This window comes from Plasmodium chabaudi (genome assembly GCF_900002335.3).
Source record: "Plasmodium chabaudi chabaudi strain AS genome assembly, chromosome: 11".
NCBI classification, from domain to species: Eukaryota; Apicomplexa; class Aconoidasida; order Haemosporida; family Plasmodiidae; genus Plasmodium; species Plasmodium chabaudi.
The window spans coordinates 827,349-851,568 of NC_030111.2; the positions used below are offsets into that span (position 1 = coordinate 827,349).

Below are 24,220 nucleotides of genomic sequence, written 5' to 3' on the forward strand. Positions count from 1 at the left end.
CATGTATGCACTTGATATATTTTTCTAAGTTTTATTTAAATCAAAATGGAATAAAATAATAAATATAATAAAATAAAATGAAACAAAATAAAGTAAAATTTTTTTTAATTTAAAAAAAATAAAACAAAAATAAACAAAATGAAAAAACGATGTCAATAAATTTATTTTCAGCAATATGGGAAATGATGGAATATATATATATATATTTTTTTGATAATATTTAATGAAATTTTAAATTAAAAAAATAATCCAAAATATATTAACAATTTTTAGTCTATTGAATATGGAGCACCACTTTTTGTGCTATATTATTATCCATAGTTATTATTAATTTTTTTTTTTTTTTTTTGTACTGTAATTATTTTTCTTATAATTTTCTAATGTTATATTTTTTCTTTTTTTGTCATTTTTTAATTGTATATGATTAATGCTATTTTATTATATAAAATATAATTGTATAATCATATATTTTGGGTATATATATTAATATAATATTATGATATTTTATTCTCTTTATAATCTTTAGTATATCCATTTTTTTTGACTCCCAATAATTATTATATATTTATGCTACCCCTTAATATTTCGAGTAAAATAAAATAATAAAATGTTTTTAAAATTTTGAAAAATTATTCTGTATTGTATATTATTATATCATCAAATGCAGAATTATATAAAATTTGTAAATATTTAAAAATAAAAAACGAAAAAAATATATATATATATATATATTTGGATATAATATTTGAATTATAATTAAAAAGAAATATATATAGATAACGAATTGTCTATATGTAATTAGATATATCTAATATGAGAGATTTAAGAGTGATCGATTCTTCTAATATAAATTATGGTCAAAATGAAGAAGAAGAAAAGAGGGTTAACAATGTTTATTTGCAAGTATCAACTCATGGCGCGTCCGTAGATATAGGTAAATAATAAATAAATATACCACCATACGACACCATATATGCATTTCTCAAATATTCATGCTATATATATTATAAAACATGCATTGTTCTTCGTGAAAAGTAAAATGAAAACTATTTCTATTTACCATCGATTGAAGATTTCGAATACATTATACATATTTCAATATATCGATATATGCATAAATATTATACATTATTTTTTTTTATCTTCTTTTTCAAACAATCTTGATAATGCAGAAAAGGGAGGAGAACCAATACCACAAAATATTTTAGATAAAAAATTTATATACAATATATTTTATATCCGAACGCTATATGCCATAATTTTTTTTACAGTGGGAGTATTCATACAATGCTATTTTATAATTCTTAGCGATGAGCATTATAATACAGGAGAAACACCTTTGAAAGACAGAATGCATGAACTATTTAAAAAACCAGATTTTATGACGCAACAATTTGTTAATTCATCTATTCTTTCTTTAATGTGGATATCATTTTTAAGATTTGGATTATTTTCTCCTGCACTATTAGCCATAACTATGTTTATTAGAACAGCACTTATATTAGGGTTTATTTATGCGACAAGATCGATATTTATTTATTGTACTACCATACCATGCCCAGTATCTACTTGTCAGCCTGTTGTATATAATGGATTTCTTCAAAATTTGTACACAATATATTTGATCATAGTCGCCAAAGTATACGAATGTACCGATTTAATTATATCAGGCCATACTTGCTTTACTACATTATTTCTTTTAATATGGCTATATTATGAAAAAAATGTCTTCTTAAGGTTAGCTGTATTTTTATATTCCATATATTTATATTTGCTTATTATAATATCAAGATTTCATTATTCGGTTGATGTATTACTTGGAATTTGTTATGGGTCGACTGTTTTTATTTTCTATCACTGGTTTCTAGACATTGCTGCAAAGCGATATGTAATAAATAAATCATTCTGCTCCAAGGTAATATATAATTAATCCGATAGTCATATCTGCATATATATATATATATACCATCTCGTGTGCCTATCTCATCTTTCCTTTTGTTTTCTATTTTCAGCATCCCGCATTTAAAGGACCCTTTTCTGATAGAAATATTATAATTAACTATTTTATTCAAATAATAGGATATATGGAGGGGTTAAATTATAGACTTGATATAGCAATGCATTATGACAAAGAATTAGTAAGTTTTATTACTCCCATATTGTATATATTATTTTAACCTACTTCACAATTTTACGAAAGAAAAATATATTCACATATAATAATTAATTTTCACAATTTTTTAGAGCACCTTCTGCCCTTGCAAACCCGTAAACTCCCAAGCCCTCATAATTCCAAATAATTCAGGAACTATGGAAAGCTATGTTTTTAGTGAGCATTTTTATCATTCTTATGCGGGGGATGGTTCCTTTGATTTGTCAACAATAAAGTATTTTGTAAGAAAATTTAAACTCTTCACCGGAATAATAAAAGATGATTAAATTTTGTAAACATTTTTAAAGTACATAAGTTTGATTCTTTGTGTAACTCCACACATATTATATTTGTATTTTTCCGTTGCTTATGATTTTATAAAGCATATGTTAAAGGATATAATATTTTTTTTTAATGGCATTTTATAATTAATTTATCATATTGTTAATAATAATTAATTTTTGGTTACATATTTTTTGTGATTTTTATTGATGTATGCATGTAAACTATTTGTATTGTCTAATAATATTATATTCTTTAAAATTAATCTTATATTTTACATTTTTAATTTATAAAAACTTCAAATTATAAAAATTGTGTATTTTTAAAAATATAAAATTTTTCAAATATACTAGCCAAAATTGTTTTTTTAGCTATTTTTTTTTTCAAAAAAAAAAAATGTATCTCTTTTTTTTATTTTCATTTTGGTGAGTTGATTTATTAAATTCGTATATACTATAGAGCACAAAATTGAAATACCATAAACATGTGCATATTAAAAAAACGTGCACACATAAACAACAATCAGTAAATATGGAAATATAGGCTCTACATAAAATGTTTTTTTTTATTTATGTGAGTGTATTTATATGTGCGTATTGAATTTTATGAATTGTTCATAATATTTTTTCCGTAAATGCTACAAAATATGACTGTTAATATAATATTTTGCTTTTTTTTCGTTTTTCGTTGATTTCCTTTTTTTGTTTGTTACAATTAAATTTGTTTTTTGTTATTGTATGGGATTTTTGTCTGTTTTTTTTTGTCCTTTTTTTCACTTTAAGTAAATCTTTGTAATTTCAAAAAGTATGAACGGTATTTAAAAAGAGGAAAATATAATTTGTGTATAAATTAAAAAAAAGGACCGATGAAATTTCCCAATTTTAATAAAGAAGATGATCGCCCCCAAGCCGAAAATGATGAAAACAGTAATTATATAATAAATGGCGATTGCCAAATACATAAAGACATAGAATTAAATGAAATGTCTATAAAAAACGATGAAGATATCAGTAATTCAAAATGCTTAACAAAATGGAAGCTACTTAAGATATTACTTACAAAATTAATAATTGCCTTTGTATTTTTCCTAGTTGCATTGTTTATACAAAGTTTCCTTATGATATATAGTGATTCCTATTATATAAGATATACAACACCTTTAAGTGATCGAATTCATTCATTTATTTGTAGCCCGCCTAAATGGGCTTCATATAATTTGTCAAATATTTTAGTGGGTATACTATCAATTACATTTATTCAATTGATTTTATTTAATAGTATATATTTATCTATAGCTATTATGTGTCGATTTTTATATATGCATGGATTATTATATATTTTAAGAGGAACACTACTATACATTACTTCAATACCTGCTACATTAAAAACATGTACACCACTAGAGAGAGGAAGTATAGCTTTTAACCTATTGCAAGTTGTTAAACTTAATTTAAACCTGGTACCTGTATGCACAGATTTAATTGTATCTGGGCATTCTTTTACAGTAACAATATTTTTATTATTTGTATTTTGTTATATGGACAATGTTATATTAAAAGTAATTACAGCTTTGTTATCTTGTTTTATATATTCCCTTTTGATTATTGGTTTTATACATTACACATCCGATGTAATATTAGGAATGTTATTTGGCCTTTCTATTTTTGGGTTATATCACTTATTGCTTGATTTGTCATCCTTACATTATATAATATCCAAAATATATGATGTTAGAGGTATATCAAATAATAAAGAAAATGCAAATGAAGCCAAGCCATTTTTTTTAAGATGTTTTTTATTAAGAAGTTTATTAGGGATTATCCCACGTTTAGAAGGATTGCATTATACATTAGATTATGCAATGAATCAAGATAGCGATAAATTGGGATTTTGTAACTGTGAGAATAATTCAAGCGAAGATGATGTAGCTATAGATGCATTTAAAAGATCTCAGATAAAAGAGAAATTACTTTTGGGGCATTCAAACCATTTATCTCATGTATATGCTGGAGATGGGAAACATAACCTTTTATTATTTAAGTTGTTTGGACCTCGCCACAGGGAGTAATGCTTGTTTTTTTCATATTATAATAATTGTTTTTTTCACTCTATAATATTTTATTTGTATTTTTTTTCATAAAATATCCATAATGGATACCGTCTTTTTATATTAAAATGTTTCACAGAAATTATATCGTTTTTATCTACTTCAATATATACAAATGTATGTATAATTTTTGTCAAAAATGTTTTTCCTTACTATATTATGAAGGAATATTTATTTGTATAAAAATGATTATACATTTCTAATAATTTTGTTTTTAAAATTTAACGAATAACTACTACTACATTATTGACAATTTGATTTTAAGATATGAATTTTTTTTTTAGTCTACACGGTGAGAATAAATCATATAATTTTTTTTTTATAAACGTGGTTAAAATATAATGTTTTTTTTTTTTTATAAATTTTAATTTTTAATTTTTTATGTAAATATATAAAAAAAATAAATAAATATTGATACATAAATAAAAAATAATTAAACAAATTTTAATAGTACCATTTTTATAATATCAAAATGGAATATAAATAAATGAACAGCATGATAAGAAGATTCATTCTGTTTTTTTCAACATCCAAATGTAAACCAGCGATTATATAAAAAATTTTAAAAAAGAAATACTCAGAAAATCGATGAAATAAAAATAGTATTATAACAACATGCATATTCATATATGTTTGTGATGTATTAAGCTAATATATTGGATAAGTAAATATATATATTATGCATCACAGCAGTATGTACAAGTATAATGATAGCTTTTAAATTTAATATATAAGATGAGTATGGCTAGCCAGGATATTGTTGAAAGAATTGGTGATAAAACGTGATATATTTTATAGGGTTATTTAAATAATGGAAGAAAATATGAATACCCGTTTCTCCTTTGATATGCTTGATATGATGATTAGTAATAGTAGTTATAGAAAAGAAAATGAAAATTTAATATGGAATGAAAAAACAAGTATCAATGATCAACCATCATATAGTACATTTGATAATAATGAAAAAATAAAACGGCAAACAGGTAAAAGTATATCTACTAAAAATCGAAAAAAAGAAAGTTTAAACACATCCGAGAAAACTAATATAGATAATGATTTTTTAAAAGATATAGATAAAAATATTTCCAACAATATAGATAGTATTGTAGACAAAGAAATGAATGAGTCTATAGATACTGATTTAAATGTATTTCTCGATTTAGTAAATAATGAGAAAAAAAAAGGAAAACAATCAAACCGTAAAATTAATGGTACTAAAAAAAATTTACCATTAAAAGTACAAAAAGGAAAAAAAAAAAAAATAATAAATAATAATAATGATAGTAATAAAAAAAGAAAAAGCGATCAAACATCAAGTTGTGAAATATCAGAAAGTGGAGATCTATTAGACATGTTTTCGTTACATGATGAAGAAATTGAAGATCCAATTTCTGAAAAAAGTGATAATAACAATGGTGGAAATAATTATATTCCTGATGTTAAATATGGGATATATAATAAAAATACAACAGTAAATGATAATATTAACAAAAGTGACGAAATAAATGAAAAATTAAAAGATATAGAACGATTTGATAAATATTTGTTAGCACCTAGTTGTATAGGATGCTCTAATTGTAATTATTATTTAAAAGAACTTACTTCAAAAAATTATGTAAAATTTTGTTCGATGGGAGAATATATAAATGAAGGTGAAAATAATTTACTTTTTTTAAAAAATCAACAAATACAGGAATTAGAAAATGTAAATAAAAATCTTACACAACAAATGGAACTATTGAAAGAAGAAAATGACAACTTAAATAAAAAATTAACCGAATTTAAATTTGAATTTATTGAAATAAATAAAAAAATTAATATGCTAATAAGCCAAAATAAATTATTACAAGATATAAATAATGATTTAACGAAAAATCTTCAAAAAGAAAAACAAAAAAAAAACACACAATCTAATAATTATTTATTGGGTAAAAAAAAAATTTCTGAAAAAGACTTTGAAAATTCTATAGACAAAGAATTATTTAACTAATATTCGAAGGCAACAAAAATAAAAATTGTTTTGTCTTATTATTATTTTTTTTGTAACCCTATCTTTGTTTATTTTAACACATAATTTATATAAAAATTTCACTTGTTTTATTTTGTCCTTTATTTTTATAAAATATTATTACGCATATACCCATATGTTTACATATTCATTGATTTGTGTTGTACATATGTGTGTGCGTTTTTTTTTTTTTTTAAATTTTTAATCTTCAATATTTTGAGAAACTTGTTTATAATTAAATTTGTTGTAAATCAAAAAGGTGGCAAAAGCTACTTAAAAAAATTAAAATATAAATAAAAATTTTCATTACAAAAGGAATAACCATATAACCATCAAAACGGTTGCATGGGTTAAAAAATCAGGTGAATAGGATACTGCATATAGGAAAAGGGAACGATGTTATATAATACATATTCAAAAACAAATATATACAACGATTAATTTTTACAAACATAATAATATGCACATATTGTGTGTGAAATAAAACAAAATAAAAAAAAAAAAATTATGATAATTCCAGTGACTTTACATAAAAGTATGGCAAAAATACAACATGCTCTATATCAATACTATAGTTGTATTTTCATATTAATGGATAAGGATACTAAACAAATTAGTAAGACAAAAATAGATAATGGAATTTAAGAGATGAATTTATAATTATTCCTTATTGTTAGTCCCAACTTCTGCTTTAATTGGTAACTTTAAATTAAAGTCTTGAAGAATAGTATCAAAATTTTCAGTTTGATTATAAAGAAGATAATTTTCTGTATTTAATAATTTCATATTTTCAATGTATGTGTGTATAGATATATTATCATTCATATAATCATATAATAATAATAATCTATTTTGTGTATTTGTATATTTTATTAAATTTAAAAAAGAATTTTCTAAAACAGGATTTAATAATTGTATAATATCGTTAGTACCATTTTCATCACATTGAAATAATAATTCATCATGAATTTGTAAAATCAATTTTGTTGATTTTATATAATTTTTATATTTTTTTAATAAGGAAATATTTATATTATTCATTTTGAGAAAAGTATCGATATCTTGATTGGGATTATCAAAATAAGAAAGTATTTTATGACATGATAATAATGCAAATTTCATAATATCAGCAGCACAACCTTGAATAGGTGTATTCATACTTATTCTATATTTATTTTTAATAGTTGGATCAACTAATCTTTTTCTTCCTATTAATGTATAAACTGAATTAATATTTTTAACTAGTATTTTTTGTTTTTGCATAAATTTAAATACATTTGGATAAAAGTTAAAAAAATTATCAATTAAAGATTTTGCAAAATTTTCACTAACCAATAAATTTTTAGCTAACCCATTTTCTGATTGTCCATATAATATACCATATATAACCGTTTTTGTCATTCTTCTTAATTCTTTTGTTACATCATTTGTGTTAAATAAAACTTTGGCTGTTTCTACAAACACATCACTATTATTTAACATTTTTAATAGTTGACTATCAAAGCTTAAATATGCCATAACAAATAATTCCATTTGTTTATAATCGAAAGTAAGTAAATTTTGATTTACAGATTTGTTCTTTACATGTTTTGTTTTAACAGATATCGGTTTTATATCATCATTTTTTAATGAAATGGTGCATCTAAATTTTGAATGAATATTTTGTAAATTTGGTTGATCACATGATAATCTACCTGTTGATGCTCCTAATTGATTAAAATTGCAATGAATTTTGTTAGTATTTTTTTGTATATGCTTTGGTAAATTTTCAATATAATTTTGAAATAATTTTTTTGATTCTCTATATAGTTTTATATTACTAATAATTTGTTTTATATTTTCTTTTTCTTTTTCACCAACATAATTATTTTTTTCCAACTCATCAATTATTATTTTCAGCATTTTATTATTTGTTTGTAATGATTTATTTCTTTTCATTTCATTTATTGTATTACTATATTGTCGAATTTTTATTTTACTATTCATTTCGTTATTTATTTTTTCTGATATATCATGATTATTCGAAGTAAACCCGTTGGACTCTTGAATGTCTAATGAGGCTAAAGAATTTAATTCATCAAATTCGTCTCCACAATTTTGTTCCTCCAATGTTATGTTAGACACATCTTGCTGTTGTGTTGAATTTTTTTTTTTTTTCTTTTTATCATGGTTGGCGCTACCATTGGAGTCGTTTGTTTGGATTTGACCATTTGAGATATAATCAAAATAATTGGAATTCAAATTCAAGACATTCATTAAGTGATCTTCACTATCATTGATACTGAAGGGGTTCACAACATTTTTTGAAGCAGCTATTTCATTGTTCGGATTTTCAAGTGAAGTTTTAATTTCGTGATTAAAGCCACCATTAAATAATGCTTTAGATAAAAGAGAGGAAACTTGTTTAGATGAATTTAAATTTATATCATATCCACATAATTGCTCTATCTGTTTTTTATACATCAATGGATCATTTGAATTATTTTGTATTTCTTGTATTTTTTTTTGATTTAAATATATTCCTTCTTTTTCAATTTCACTTATACAAAAAATTAATGGCTGTTCTACTTTAATATAAAGTGTTAATATATTCATATTATTTTTTAATAGATTTATTAAATAATTAAATAATATAATTAAAAATATATTTCGAGAAATGCAATAACTCATCATATCTTCTTCTGTAATTTCATATATACTTCTTTTATTACCAAATACTATTTTTTTAATATTATTTATATGTTTTACTTCTACATTTGTGAAAGTAAATTTGAAATTATTTTCCTTATTCGGATTGTTCTCTTGAAGGTTGTTTACTTTTTCGAGGCGATTTTTCTTTTTTTCATTTTTCGTTTTTTCAATTTTCTTTTTTTTTGGGGCGTCTTTTTTTTTTTGATATTTTCCCCATCCATAAATTCCAAACTTTCCAGATAGGACATCCGAAAATTCTGGTGGGACAATCGAATAGGATCTAAAATATGGGGCAAATTTTTTATATTCATTATTTGAAAGTGATAAAAAATCATTATGTGTTTTTTCAGTATATGAAGAAAATACGTTCTGTAATTTTTCTCCTCTTTGAACGAGTTGCAATAATGTGCTTACAATATAAATATCGAATACATTTTTAATATTTAATAAGTTTATTTTTAAATTGTTAAATATGTGTATTAATGTTTTGTAGTCATATACGACAAACAGAAATGGGTTCACATCTTTTTCTTTTTCATAACTTATGCTATTCGTTTCGTTTGAAAATTCGCCCTTCATGCATTCGTTGATCATTTCCTTGACTTTATCATTCTTTTCTAATTCGTTTATATTAAAAGTGAAAAAATATATTTTCTCTTTCTCTTGGTCACCACCTATATTGCAATTATTTTTTGTGAGTTGTTCCGATACTTTTGTCTGATTAAGTAAAACATTTCCAATAATGGGGTGCTTGCTATTTGCGTCTTGGCTAGTCCAATATGTAATGAGCCCACCATTATCTTCTTGCTCATCATTTTCTTCATTTTCTATATTATTATTATTTTTTTTTTTCTTCTTTCCTTTTTCAGCGTCATCAGAAATGGATTCCTGATCCAATTTTTGCAAAACATTTTTTTCGTATGATTTCGTAAAATTCGAATTACCTAAAGTGTCTGATTTATTATTATTGGCGAGGTCTAAAAAATTATAAAAATCATAATTTTCAAAAGGCTTTAAAATGCTTGTTAATATTTCAAAATCATTAGGAACAACTACATGAAATATTAAATAAGTAGGAAGAGAAAAACATTTGGATTTGTATTTATCATCTGTTATTTCGGAAAACCAACTTATATAAATTTTGATAGATTTTATCCAATCATATACTACAGTATTATATTTATTAGTGGGTAATGTGTGTGGATCATTTGTTTTGTTTATTCCATCGTTTTCAACAACTATATGTGCGTTTTCGTTTTTTATTTTATCTAATTTATACTTTTTTAATGTGTAAAGAAGCGAGTTAAAAGAACTGGCTTCGGTTAGAATATTCTCCTTCTTTTTTTGTAAAGCATATATAACATTATTATAATTTATAAAATGAGAATAATTGTGTACTTGCTTATATATATAAATATTTTTAATATTTTGTATATTGGTATTCTTATATTTTCTTAAAATGTTACGATGTTTTATTACAATAGAAGATAATTTCATTTTTCACATTCTCTAGTATAGTTTAGGATATTCAAAAAAAAATAAAAATCCAAAAAAATAAAGATACCCCTTCACATCATGTGAGTGTAATTAAATTTGTAAAAGTAATATTTTTTGTTCCCTTGGTTTTACTAAATTGTTTCTTTTTTATCAGCATTCTTTTACCCCCATTCATTTGTTATGCTGTAATATGTATATAACATTGGGGTTGTTTTTTCAAAATTTAATTTCCAATTTTAATAAAAATGGGGATTTCAAAGAATTAGGTAATGGCAACAAATTATTCCAAGTTTTTATTTTTTACACACTCTCCTTTGCTTCATTTTTATTTATCAAAAGAGTTTGCATTACATCCTTTCGCTATTCATTTAGTTAATATATTTTAGCATACGCACAATGCATATATATATAATATTATTACATAATTTATTAACCTTTTTCTGTAATAACGAAATAGCCAATATCGCTGATAAAATTTAATTAGTAAAATCACCATTTTAATGTAAAAAAAATGGAGAAAAAAAAAAAAAAAAATAGCTAGCCATAAAAATTATGTATTTTTTCCGCAAGTCATATATTTGAAAAATGTTCTAAATTTCCACAATGAAACTATAATTTATACCTTTAACAATGTGACCTTTCAGATGTTTCCTTTTTTAAACCTCTTTTATAAGCATTATTTATTATTTTTTTTTTTAATAAAAATAGTTTTTTCATTATTTTGCTATTTTGGCGAGTTGACACCACTGAAAGGTACTGTGTGCAAACTGCCAAATCGATGATAAAAAAATAGAGTAATGGTGATTTCAAAATTTGGTTAGTTTTATCGAATTATGTTTTAGGAGTTATTATGTAGACACATATGCGCCATTGTATTATATTCACGAACATTTTGTGTGCACAATTTAAAACGGCATTAAAACAAGATTAAACAAAATCATTAAAAATTATTTTAAAAATTTATTAAAAAAACGGTTAAAAACATATTTAAAAAATTATATGGAAATAGTAAGCATGTTTTAAATGAAAAGTACCTTCCTTGACTTTCAAAGCATAAGGTGGTACTTTGTCACAAAATAAAACGTGAATATAAATTTACAAAGTATAAATATACTAATCCATGGGTATATCAAAAATGGATAATTGTTTATGCCTATATAGGATAAATTGCATGGCTTTCGGAAATTGTTGTGATTTGAAAATTGTTTAAGAGATCTAAACAAAGAGAAATATTAAAAAAAATAATTAAAAAATAGATCACGTTGTTAAAACAAATATCAATAGCCAAAGGTTTGTGGAATATAAAATTTGGGAACTGATGTTAGATTGTCTTGACTCTTTTATCTTAGCATAAAATATAATAAAAAAACGATTTATTATAATTCAACATTTGCTCTTGGTAAATAAATAAGTGAAAACATGTTACTAAACATGGATGATATAAGTCCTTTATTTTTATTTACATTTTCTTCTTTACTATCAGTATTAAATACTTTTTGAAGATCATTTGTTATAATTGTATTTATTTGTTCGGTTGTATCAATATATTCATTATCTAGAAACTTTTCTAACGCGTCCAAATTATTTAGGTGGCCTTTAAATTCGATGTTTTTTTGCATTAGTTTTTTTGGAGATCGCGCTAAAGAGTTTATTAATGAAAAATTATTAAAAAAATTATAAACACGAGAAAAGAATGTTTTGTTTTTATTATTATCAGTGTCTACATTATTTTCATTAACATTTGAATTATCGAGGTTATATTTTAAAGGGTCTAAATTATTCATACCATTTTGATCGTTTCCATTGATCATGCTCATATCTACATTTAACGATTTAGCTAATTCGTAATCTAATTCTTCATCTGGGTCTTCATCATTATCATCATTTTTATTTTTTGATTTTTTATTATTTTTACATTTATCTCCACCAATAGATTTAAAGCATGTATTAGGTGTATAAAAGGGACTGTTTTGGAATAGCTCATTCTTTTTTTTTATATAATCACTTTCTTTTTTTAGAAATCTAGCATAATTTTCAAAGGTTTTCTTGTTTTTTTTTTTAGGTATTATATTTACTTTTATATCTTTTAAATTAAAATATTTGTTATTAAATTCGATTAATAAATCACCATTACTATTTACTGCTCCTTTTCCATTAGTTGAGTGAAATAACTTTTCATTAAAAACTGGAAAAAAATGTTTTACTTCATCTATATCAAATTCATCAGCGGAGTCTTTAAGAATATCATTTAAAGAGAACAGTTCATTCTTTTTCTTTTTTTCTTGACGATCTTTTATATAAATTTTACAGCATCCATTTTCATCATTCGTAAATAAATAACAATTGTAAAAAATGTGTTTTTCAAAAATGTTCATATATCTGCATCGTTCATTTTCGTCATTTACTTTGCCCGTAGGATTTCCTGTTATTATGTTTTTGTTCAATAATATTGAACTCAAGAAAATAAGTGATATAACTACATTCATACTATCTCCATTTATTATTTATACAACAAAAATGATTAATTTTCTATTATTAAACTCTATTATACACAAATGTTGTGATAATATATATACTTTTACTAAGGAATAAAATAAACTTTTTATATTGTCACTATTCTTATATTATTTTATTTTTTGTAATACAATTTTTAGAAAAAAAAATTGTAGTATATACCATGTGTATATATTTAACGCTATACATATAAAAATGTAAACGTACAACTTTATAAATTTAGGAAATTGTGATTTATTTTTCTTTTCACACTAACATTTTATATAACACACACTCCATTGTACTTTTTATTAAATACAATAAAGAAAAATTATAAATGCACATATAATATATTTTATCCAAATATTTATATATTATACACGTCTATGCTAATTTTTTACAATGCTAACAAAATAATGTGTTTTCTTTTGTAAATGTTACTTACCTTCATATTAAATAAAAAATAAAATAAAATAATTGAAAATAATAATTTTTTTTAAATTAAAAGGGAGAAAAATATATTAAAAATTATTTATTATTGTAGAGTAATAAAATCAGGATGACGGTGTTAAAAGATTTTTTAATAAGCACACCAGAAAAAAAATATGCATAAAATAATATATGCAATATATATAATATAGAAAGAAAAACATTATATCCCCATAAAGAACAAAATAACCAATTTAATAATTTGGAAAAAAACATATTTTTTTAAAACATGATTTAAAACGAAGAATAATAGGAAAAAATAGGTTATTGACTAAAACTGTGTTACAAAATTTTGATGTTTTTTTAATATTATTTTTGCTATTTTAATATTTCTACTATTGTACAAAAAAAATTTTAATTAAAGAAGAAAATTGTACAACATATATAAATAATGTTGCAAAGTTATGTAATCTATATTATATATATACATAACACACAATAAAAAACAGTTATTTATTTTTAAGGGATGGATAAATGATAGAAAACGGATTGTAAAACTATAAAAAGTTTTAAAGATATAATACGATTATTATATATATGTATATGTCACAAAAATATGGGGGTATTCAAAATAATATGAATTACATTGCTAATAAGAATACAGAAAATTCTCCTGAAATTAATGTACAATTTTTAAAGCAACAAAAAAGGGGAATATATATACTAGCATAATATGGCTGATAAATATGCACACAGGTATGCTTATTTATTCTTTTTGAAAGTATAATAACTATGTAAAAAAAATGACCAAATGAACTAAATAAAAAGTAAAGAATTAAAAATGACAATAAAATTAAAGAATGCAATATGTAGACATATTTTTAGATATGAGAAAAACAAGTGTGTAATTTTTATGCTCCAACCAACTTATTTTTCAACGCTAAAAAGGTATAGTACAAAAAACAATGATTATATGAACGGCAAGGTAAAAACAGGACATATGTTAAAAGCTAAAAAAAATAATTTTTCATATGACAATAAAAATAATTTGATAAATAATGACGTATTTTTGAGAAAAACACATGATAATAATAATAAAAATAAAATAAACAAAGAAATATACAAAAAAATAAACACTGAACTAATTGAGAATAACAACTTTTTTCAAAATGATAAATTATTTTATAATTATATTGTGTGTAAAGTTGTTCGAGAGGTTAAAAACCTCAGTTGTATAACTAGCGATTTCTTTTATCATTTAAACAAATTTCACATAAATTTTATTAACAATAATTCGGATTTTTTTTTTTTAAAATTTACCAAGACATCCAAGATATTTTTTGGTGTGTTATTTAGTTTTTCACTACTTTTGACAATATTTTTAGTATCCTCATCAAATTATTTAGAGTATAATATTATATTAAAATATCACATAAAATTTCATTCATTACTTTTTTCCTTTTTTTCGGCATATTATTTAGCTCTACAAATAGGAAATTATTATTTAAAAAATAATTTGCATTATATATATACCCTCACCTTTTTAGCTAATTCTGTTATTTCTATGTTTATGGCAGATTATAATATATGGGGTTCTTATTATTTTTTATCCTTAAATTATTTAAGTTTTTTAGCAATTAATTATTATAATATGTTTTTAAAAACATTCCCTATACAAATATTTAGAAATACCAACAAGCTTATTTCATTTTCCCTTTTGTCCTCTTATTTAGCAGTAAACAAAGGGAAATATATCGAGAAAAATATTGAATTATTAAACGATGAAAATGCAGATATTAGATCATTTAAATTATTTAAAATATTGCCATACTTTTTATAGAATTAAGCTGTGAGAGGTTATTAGAAGAAGCTTTTATTATTATATTATTTGTATCCATGCAGCATATGTGTGTTGTTTTTTTCTTCGTTTTTTTTATATGATAGCTAAGTGTTTGCGAATAGTTGCATACAATGGTTATATCCATTTTTCCTTTATAGAATTCATACTTAGTGTGAATTCCCAATAATTCATATAAATTCAAAGTATGATATATCTACCCTAGTGTGTTTATGTGTTAATATATTTTGAATATATGCGACAAAAACATATTTAATTACTCTTTGTTTTTTAACCTAATAATTTAACCCTTTAATGTGGTACACAAAAAATAATGAAATAGCAAAATAATGAAATAACAATGTTAATAAAAATTAAAATATATATCATGCATCCCTAATTTTTACATGTTTTATTTACATTAAAAAACGTTTCTATCGAACTTTTTTATTTTCAAATATTTTTTAACCTAAAGTATTATATAGAACACACAACGCAGGAATATTATGCATATATATTATTGTCTTGAATATTATTATGCTTAAAATAAAGGAGACATTTTTTGTGGCAATATATAATATCATAATTTTATCATTCGCCATTTTTTTTCATTTCGCCTCTTTTACTATACATAAAATAGGTAGATAAATAAATAAATATATATATATATAATAAAAAATTTGAATGACTTTATTTGTGTGTTTTTTTTATTACTTTTTATGTAAAAAATAGCTTGTTTTTTTTTTATCATATATGTGAGCTATATAAAAGGCACCTATTAGAGATGCACGGTATTTATATATTTTTTTATAATTGATATATTAGTAAAAATTCAGGGCTATTATAAAAAAAATATAATATATGTAGAGAAGCAATTTATAAAAATTATCGGTAAACGGAAAAAAAAATGTAATTTTTTATAGTTTATTAATTAAAATAAGGAATAAAAAAAAACAAATAGCGGAAAACATTGTATTATGAAGTATGTACATTTAAAATGTATTTTAGTTCAGATTTATGCCGAAGAAAAAATTTTAATTTTAGTAAACCTTTTTGAATTATATTCAAAAGTATATAACACATAACATATATAATATAAGGATAAATTCATACATGCTTGCACATATATAAGTACAATAATAAATACAGCCAGCTCGCATATATATATAATAATTTAGGCGTAAGGGCATAGACTTTTAATTTATAAATATCATTTTCCATATATATTATATGAATGTAATGATACGAAGCTATTTTCGTGAGTTGTAATAAATAAATGTACAAAATTCTTTTTTTCATATATATATAATAGATTTTATATATATACGACAAAAGATTAACTACATGGTACTCGAAGCTATTTAAGTATGCCTTTTAATTTTTCACAAAGCATTAATTTCTGTACGTTTTTTTAACTTAATTTATATGCCTACATATATATACACAGACATAAATGCATATATACATTGATAGATTTTAAATAATTCCTAAAAATAAAAAAACAAATAATTTTTTTTTAGTATATATTAATACCTTTTGATGAATATCAAAGTATGTGATATACATTGTATGCATAACATGTGGTAATTTTTCTGTTCATTTTTGAGCATAAGAAAAATATCGATTGATATTTTCCTTTTTTGCAATTTTATTTTATTTTTCCTACCTGTTTGAATAACATATATATGTATATTTATATGTTTAAGACAATAATTATGTGGAATTTTCTTTTTCGTTTTGTTTCTATTTAATTATGCAATTAGCTCATTTATAGAATGTGTTTTAAATTGCAAATGCTTATTAAAATTAATGTTTATTCAATTCAATTGCATATATAATTTTTTTTTTTTAAATCCAAAAAGCAATATTTTTCATATTTTATAATTTGAATACAAATTCATTCAATTAATTTTATTCCACATTTTCCATTTGCTTTCATATACATATATATACACATTTTTAATTATAATTTTATTGTTTTAATTTTTACAAAACTATTTGAATATTTATATTAGTAGTTTCCTCCTACACCTTTTTTTATTCTTTATCTATCATTATTATTATTTATTATTATTATATTTTTTTATTTTTGAACTTGTTTTATACGTTTTATGATCCACATTGTTTATTTGTGATTTCTATATGCAGTTGTTTTCTGCACCCATCATATATTAGTGAACATATGATTCATATGTTTGTTTTTTTTTTATATTTTTTTATTGCTAATTCAGAATTTATTATTTTTTAATTTTTTTTTTTTGTAAAGTGCTCATAAATGCATACGGTTTACAAAAGCGAGAGTTTGATTGAATGTAGCAATTTTTTATTGTGCAGTAAAGAAGAGATCGAGGAATTTCTGGAATTGAATGAGATAAAACATGATAATGAAGAGACATATATAAATTATAATATAGAGTGTGCATTGAATAAAAATGTGCATGATAAAAAGGATGAGATAAGTAACCGAAGAAATATAATAACAAATGATAATGTAACTGAAAATAAAAAACACGAATATGGTGTATCAGATCCTGTATCTTTAGATTATCCAACAGAAGAAGATTTAAAAAAAGGTAATGATGTTGTAGAATTATTAAAAAGTTATAATTTATTTGAAACTGAACAAGCATTAAAAAAAAGAGAAAAAGTATTAGGTATGATAAATAAATTATTTCATGAGTTTGTAATTGAGTTATCTATAAGTCAAGGAATAAATGAAGAGGAGGCAAAAGAAATATATGGAAATTTATATACATTTGGTTCATATAGATTAGGAGTAATAACACCAAATAGTGATATTGATTGTATATTTTTAGCACCACAAAATGTAACAAGAGAAATATTTTTTAATGAGTTTTATTTAAAATTACAACAAGATAGAAATGTAAAAAAATTACAAGCATTGCCAGAAACATATACACCTATTATTCAATTTATGTATGATGATGTAGATATAGATTTATTATTAGCGACATTGCCATATAGGACTTTAAAAGATTGCCGTTATACATTAGATAATGATTATATACTTAAAAATTTAGATGAAGTAACAGTTCGATCTTTAAATGGTATACGGGTTGCTGATTTAATTTTAGGTTCGGTACCAAATAAAGATAATTTTCGAAACACTCTTAGATTTATAAAATTATGGGCAAAAAGAAGAGGAATCTATAGTAATATTTTAGGTTTTTTAGGAGGTATTTCATGGGCATTATTGACAGCTAAGATTTGTCAAATATATCCAAATTATAATATTAGTCAATTAATTTGTAAATTTTTTAGAGTTTATTCTATATGGAATTGGAAATATCCTGTTCTTATACAAAATATTAAAAAATATAATGTTGAAGGATTAAAAAATTTTACTATATGGGATCCAGAAAAAAATGTTAAAGACAAATTACATATCATGCCAATTATTACCCCCGCTTTTCCTTGTATGAATTCAACACACAATGTTACATATTGCACTAGAAGTATTTTAATCGAAGAATTTAAACGTGCCCACTCCATTATTAGTTATATGGAATTAAATCCAGATGCAGATATTGGACAAGTTATGGAACATGTCAATAATTTGATGAGTCATGGAAATGCTATTAATATTAATAATGTAGCAAAATCTGGTGATATTGAAAATGTTAATATTCATAGTAGCAGTAGTAGTATATGGTCATGTATTATTGAGCCTTTTGATTTATTTAAAACATATAAACATTTTTTACACATTCAAATTATGGGAACTAATGAGCTTATATATAATTTATGGAAAGGTTGGATAGAAAGTAAAATTAGGTTACTCTTTAAAAAGTTAGAAACTATTAATGAACTAAAAATTCGACCATTCCCTAAATTTTATACTTACAAAAAAGACAAATTTTATTATTGCTCTTCTTTTTTTATTGCCCTTATATTTTTTTTTAAAAACCCTTATGACAATACTTTTAACTTATCATACGCAATCAGAGATTTTATAGACATTGTCCTAAATTGGCCACAAAAAAATAAATATGCAAACTCATTTAAAATTAACATCAGCTACCAAAAAGTATCTCAGGTCTTGGACTTCTTGTCAAGCGTTTCAAATGATTCAAAGGAAAATAATGGAGATAGTTAAGAAGTGAGCGAATTCGAAAATATCGAAAAAATTGTTTTAGGGAAATAACTGAGGAATGGTTATTTTTATGTGCAAACAATATGTTTTGTTTATTTTTTTTTTTATTTTAAAAAACATTTTTTTTTCATTCTAATAATGAACAATGATCGGGAATATATAGCTATTTTTTTTAAAAAAACATTTTAAATCACCACCATATATATATATGTGGTAGGCTACCAAACCTCCACACATATTCACCTATTTTTTTTCCTATTTAAATATGATTTTTTAATTTACATTATATTTTATAAAATAAATAATAATAAAATTTTTATTAGTTTATTCTAATGCAACTATGAATAAAAAAACTAAATAAAATATGAAAAAAAATATAAATAAAATATATTCCCAAAAATCGGCACAAATGTGTATACCTAATCCAGTATATTCGGATTGTTTTTTACTTTGGGCTTAAAATGCAAAGAGAAAGGGAACATGGAATTCACTTTCTATCCCTTTTCATATATTTGTTTGTCCATATTAGCTATTTCATTATAATTTATTTTTAAATAATTTGGTTAATAGAAGACTATCATCTTTTTTTTAAAAAAACTCTCATTGCTCTTCATTTTCGTCTTCTTCCTCTTATCGCTTTTTGTACAATTGTATGTGGAATTAAACGGGACTATGTTTTTTTATGAGTCACCTCTCTTTCTTAGCATCAGTCATCTCGCTTGAAAATTTGTGATGATTGAAATATGATTGCCTTAACACTTCGGGGTTATTGTGTAAAGTTGGATATAAATATTCAGTTTGTAAAAGTAAGTTTGGGACAAATTCATACTTTTCCATTATATGATACAAAGAAAAATTTGTAAATCGTTTTAGCCTATCCTCTTTTTTTTCTGGCAACAATGGCATTGGTTTTTTGTTGCTTAATTTTTTAAACCAATGACATAAATTCCCGTAATCTTTTATATTTATCTTCCCCATTTTTTTTTATTTATTTCGCTTTTGTAAAAAATAAAGATACATTGTTTACTGTAAAAAGATATAAGATCTTATATACTAATATATATATGAAACATATTGTTCTTTTAAATAATTTGGATATATTTGTTAATACATATAATTTATTACAAGGGAATATTATTTTCCGAGGATTTATACATATAACATAGAATATATTTATTTCAAAATATTTTTATACTTTATTATGAACTGTGCAAAAAAATAAGTGTAAAATATTCCTCAATATTTTTATTTTCGAATTTTATGAATAGTGTATTTATTTACTTGCGCGAATTTCTTGAATGTTACAAATTATTTTAAATAATTAAAAAATTTGTTTGTAAAAATAAATAAGCAAATGTGCACATGCATATAAGAGATGGTATATTTTTTAGTATGGTAAAAAATGTACAATAAAATAGCAATTCAATGCTAGGTTAAATTAAAAAATTATTAACTCCAAAGTAAGATAAATTATGATATATGGCATTTTACCATCTGAATAGCAAAAAAAGAAACGTTTTGCTTTCCACAAGCATTAAAAAAATAAATCAAAAGATAGTAATTAATTCTATAGGTTATACTATACATAATGAATTCCATATTTATGGGAGTAGAGAACAAAATTTATATTATTTTGAAATGTAACAATATATTCTCCCCTGTTATTTGTAAGGGATAATAAAAGGCTATAATTTTGTGTGTATTTCTCATTGCATATATATAGGAAATGATGATCTTATTATGATCAATATTTGGCACATTGCAACATGGCCTAATATCCTTAATATTTTAATTCAAAGGAATAAAGAGCTTTAAAATATTAGAAATCAATATAATATTTTCCGTAAGCATTTATACCAATGGGGAATATGTTTCTTATTATATGAAGATAACTAAAAGGAAAAAAGACAAAATTTATATTAAGCATTGTAAATAATAAAAATTTCTGACTGTTCATAAAAAAATTAGCTTTAAAAAAAAAAAATATGAACATTCATAGTAACATTGTTTTATAAATAAAGCTTTTAAAAAACTTATAGACAAATGTGAAAATTATTCTGACCGTTCAGAATAAAATTGGTTTTCTCAATAGAGGTTTTGAAAAATAGTATGCATTAAAATAAAAATATTCTGAACAGTAATTAAAATATATCTAATTATATAAAAATTATAAAAAAAAAAAAAAAAAAACAGCGATGTTGTAATGGTTTGGTCACAATATTTTTTTCTCCATTTGTTTTAAATAACAAATTATTTAACTTAGAAAATAAAATACTTTGTATATATACGTAATATTTAAAAACAAAGAATATTTTTATTGGGTTGTATTTCGGTAGACAAAATTAATCTTAAAAGAATGCAATTTTTTGTGTAATATGTAAAAATATCATGAGTATATAAAACATAACAAGCATATGCATATATACATACTGCATAATGTGGATGTTTAAAATGTTATATTCGCAATAAATAAAAAAGCAACAATTTTTTTCATATAATTATTATCTTACTAAAGTAACCAATAGCGTATCGATTACAAAAAGAAGCAGCGTCTATTTCAAGATAATGAAATAATTTACATGTTTAATAATGAGCGAAATTAAAAAGAACAGCGACAATGCTGAAAATGAGACAAATGATGACAAAAATAAATCTGAACATATATTAGATAAAAAAATAAACGAGAATTTCCAGGAGAAATTAAAATATAAATTAAAAGACAATTTAATGGGCAAAATAGAGAATGGGATTAACGATGTAATTGTCAAAGATTCTAATCTTAATAATGAAACAAAAAAAAGATCGCTTTCACATGAACCGAATTTTGATAAAATCGACAAAAATAGTCACAATTTTTCAAAGAGTAATTCTGAAGATGTATTAGAGTTAATTACAAAAAATAAAAAAAGTACACAATATACCAATTATGTAAGTAGTAAAATGTTGTTAAAAGATAAAGACACATCATCAAATATAAATATTACAAGTAGCGCAGATACAACAACCTCAAAAGATACGAATAATGAATTAGAAACATACGGGAATTTTTTCGATATATCTGAAGAAGCTAAACATGAATTATCAGAACATGTAAAAAAATTAATTAAAGATAACAACGAATCAGATAATTATGTAAGCGACATAATACAAAATAATTATGACATTGACGAAAGCAAAAATTATAAAAGAAAAAAAAGAAAAAAGAAAAAAAGCGGATTAAGAAATAAAACAAAAAAAACTAAAGTAAAAACCAATGATGGGGTAGATGAAAACGATAGTTTTAAAAAACTAAAAACATTATATCAAGGAGCCCAAGATGCAACTGCTAATTATATAACAAAAATTTTCAATAGCAAAATTTTCATTGAAAAAAATATAATAAAATATGATGATATATTGTCTAAGCATAGTGATGATATTATAAAACATTTTAACATTTTTGAAGAAACGAAAGATGAAGAGGGAATAGTCGGCTCTGATGTAATAGGTACAAATTCATTTAATAATTTTTTTTAATTAAAAAGAGACTACTGTACGTTTAGGCAATAAATGTGTTGAGTTTTTTTCTTTTAATGATTTCATAAAACATTTTTGTGCGATGATAAAATATGTATATATATCATGTTCATTATTCACCTTCTTTTACTAAATTTCAGAAAATGGCGTCCTGGATAATATATGTGAATATTTTGCATATCTGATGGCTTTATCACTTAATGCTTAAAGAATAAATACACTAGAATCGCTTTCTTTTAAATAATTACCAGTTTTATATGAAAACACACATATATGGTTAGTCCCCTTTTCGATTTTTTGTAATTAAATGAATTTATATTTTTATTGTCCTAATTTTTGATTATATAATAAATTGATTTATGAATCATTATATATATTTGTAAATTCATATACCTTGTATTTTACATAATATTGTATAGGATTTTTTTGCTTTTATGGCTAGTTAAAAGGCTTTCATTTCAAGCTATGGTATATATTTTTTCTCGTGTCTATATTTGTTCACTTTTATAGTACCCGATCTTTGTGGTTTACCATTCATAAATTTACACATATTTCATATTGTATATGCTTTATCTTAAATTGCTTAATCATATCATATTGCTTAAAAATGAATAAGCATATGTATATGTACGCAATTTCGTTTTTTCCATGTCATTACTTTATTGTTATTCTGTGTAGTAGCTAATTTTGTTCATAAGAATATTTTATATGAAAAAAAATTAAAGAACATTTTTAGCTTTATTTAAAAATATACTTGCCAATGAATATATAGATCCTTTTTATTATTTTCTATCCTTCGATATAAAATGGGTTAGTAACACAAATTTGTAAAAAGGTGTTTAATTATGATTGAAAAAGTTTTTATGGTGTGTGCAGGGGTTTAAAATATAATGTTTAAGTGTGAATAAAATATAACAATAAATATATTTTAATTTAATCAACAAAATGTAATGAACAAATAAGGAATATATAAGTGAATAACATTGCCAATGCCAGCTGACAAAAATAACTACGAATTTAAATAGTAATGTATGTATATTAATTGTGTTGAAAATATTATTTACATATTGAACAAAAAATTAATTAAAAAATAT

The 24,220-nt window shown here is 22.7% G+C and overlaps 9 protein-coding genes across 9 annotated transcripts; 6 read left to right on the forward strand and 3 right to left on the reverse strand.

The window, feature by feature from the left end:
* Window positions 1-813: 813 nt before the first annotated feature.
* PCHAS_1123400 (sphingomyelin synthase 1, putative) lies at window positions 814-2,439 on the forward strand (the record flags this gene model as incomplete). Its single annotated transcript, XM_016798614.1, has 4 exons — window positions 814-934; window positions 1,173-1,915; window positions 2,013-2,138; window positions 2,245-2,439. The coding sequence occupies 4 exons, from the start codon at window positions 814-816 to the stop codon at window positions 2,437-2,439; spliced, it is 1,185 nt and encodes a 394-aa protein (XP_016653998.1).
* Window positions 2,440-3,299: 860 nt separating this feature from the next.
* Window positions 3,300-4,502, forward strand: PCHAS_1123500 (sphingomyelin synthase 2, putative; the record flags this gene model as incomplete). The annotated part of the gene is made up of 1 exon (XM_734190.2): window positions 3,300-4,502. One exon carries the CDS (start codon window positions 3,300-3,302, stop codon window positions 4,500-4,502), a length of 1,203 nt encoding a protein of 400 aa, XP_739283.2.
* An 862-nt stretch (window positions 4,503-5,364) lies between these two features.
* PCHAS_1123600 (conserved Plasmodium protein, unknown function) lies at window positions 5,365-6,531 on the forward strand (the record flags this gene model as incomplete). Its single annotated transcript, XM_016798615.1, has 1 exon — window positions 5,365-6,531. The coding sequence occupies one exon, from the start codon at window positions 5,365-5,367 to the stop codon at window positions 6,529-6,531; it is 1,167 nt and encodes a 388-aa protein (XP_016653999.1).
* A 678-nt stretch (window positions 6,532-7,209) lies between these two features.
* On the reverse strand, window positions 7,210-10,737 carry PCHAS_1123700 (DNA polymerase 1, putative; the record flags this gene model as incomplete). The annotated part of the gene is made up of 1 exon (XM_016798616.1): window positions 7,210-10,737. One exon carries the CDS (start codon window positions 10,735-10,737, stop codon window positions 7,210-7,212), a length of 3,528 nt encoding a protein of 1,175 aa, XP_016654000.1.
* A 1,376-nt stretch (window positions 10,738-12,113) lies between these two features.
* Window positions 12,114-13,223, reverse strand: PCHAS_1123800 (conserved Plasmodium protein, unknown function; the record flags this gene model as incomplete). The annotated part of the gene is made up of 1 exon (XM_736471.2): window positions 12,114-13,223. The coding sequence occupies one exon, from the start codon at window positions 13,221-13,223 to the stop codon at window positions 12,114-12,116; it is 1,110 nt and encodes a 369-aa protein (XP_741564.2).
* Window positions 13,224-14,500: 1,277 nt separating this feature from the next.
* PCHAS_1123900 (conserved Plasmodium protein, unknown function) lies at window positions 14,501-15,499 on the forward strand (the record flags this gene model as incomplete). Its single annotated transcript, XM_016798617.1, has 1 exon — window positions 14,501-15,499. One exon carries the CDS (start codon window positions 14,501-14,503, stop codon window positions 15,497-15,499), a length of 999 nt encoding a protein of 332 aa, XP_016654001.1.
* A 2,272-nt stretch (window positions 15,500-17,771) lies between these two features.
* PCHAS_1124000 (poly(A) polymerase PAP, putative) lies at window positions 17,772-19,613 on the forward strand (the record flags this gene model as incomplete). The annotated part of the gene is made up of 1 exon (XM_727754.2): window positions 17,772-19,613. One exon carries the CDS (start codon window positions 17,772-17,774, stop codon window positions 19,611-19,613), a length of 1,842 nt encoding a protein of 613 aa, XP_732847.2.
* A 684-nt stretch (window positions 19,614-20,297) lies between these two features.
* Window positions 20,298-20,588, reverse strand: PCHAS_1124100 (conserved protein, unknown function; the record flags this gene model as incomplete). Its single annotated transcript, XM_735128.1, has 1 exon — window positions 20,298-20,588. The coding sequence occupies one exon, from the start codon at window positions 20,586-20,588 to the stop codon at window positions 20,298-20,300; it is 291 nt and encodes a 96-aa protein (XP_740221.1).
* Window positions 20,589-22,199: 1,611 nt separating this feature from the next.
* PCHAS_1124200 (conserved Plasmodium protein, unknown function) lies at window positions 22,200-23,334 on the forward strand (the record flags this gene model as incomplete). Its single annotated transcript, XM_016798618.1, has 2 exons — window positions 22,200-23,097; window positions 23,267-23,334. 2 exons carry the CDS (start codon window positions 22,200-22,202, stop codon window positions 23,332-23,334), a joined length of 966 nt encoding a protein of 321 aa, XP_016654002.1.
* Window positions 23,335-24,220: the final 886 nt, after the last annotated feature.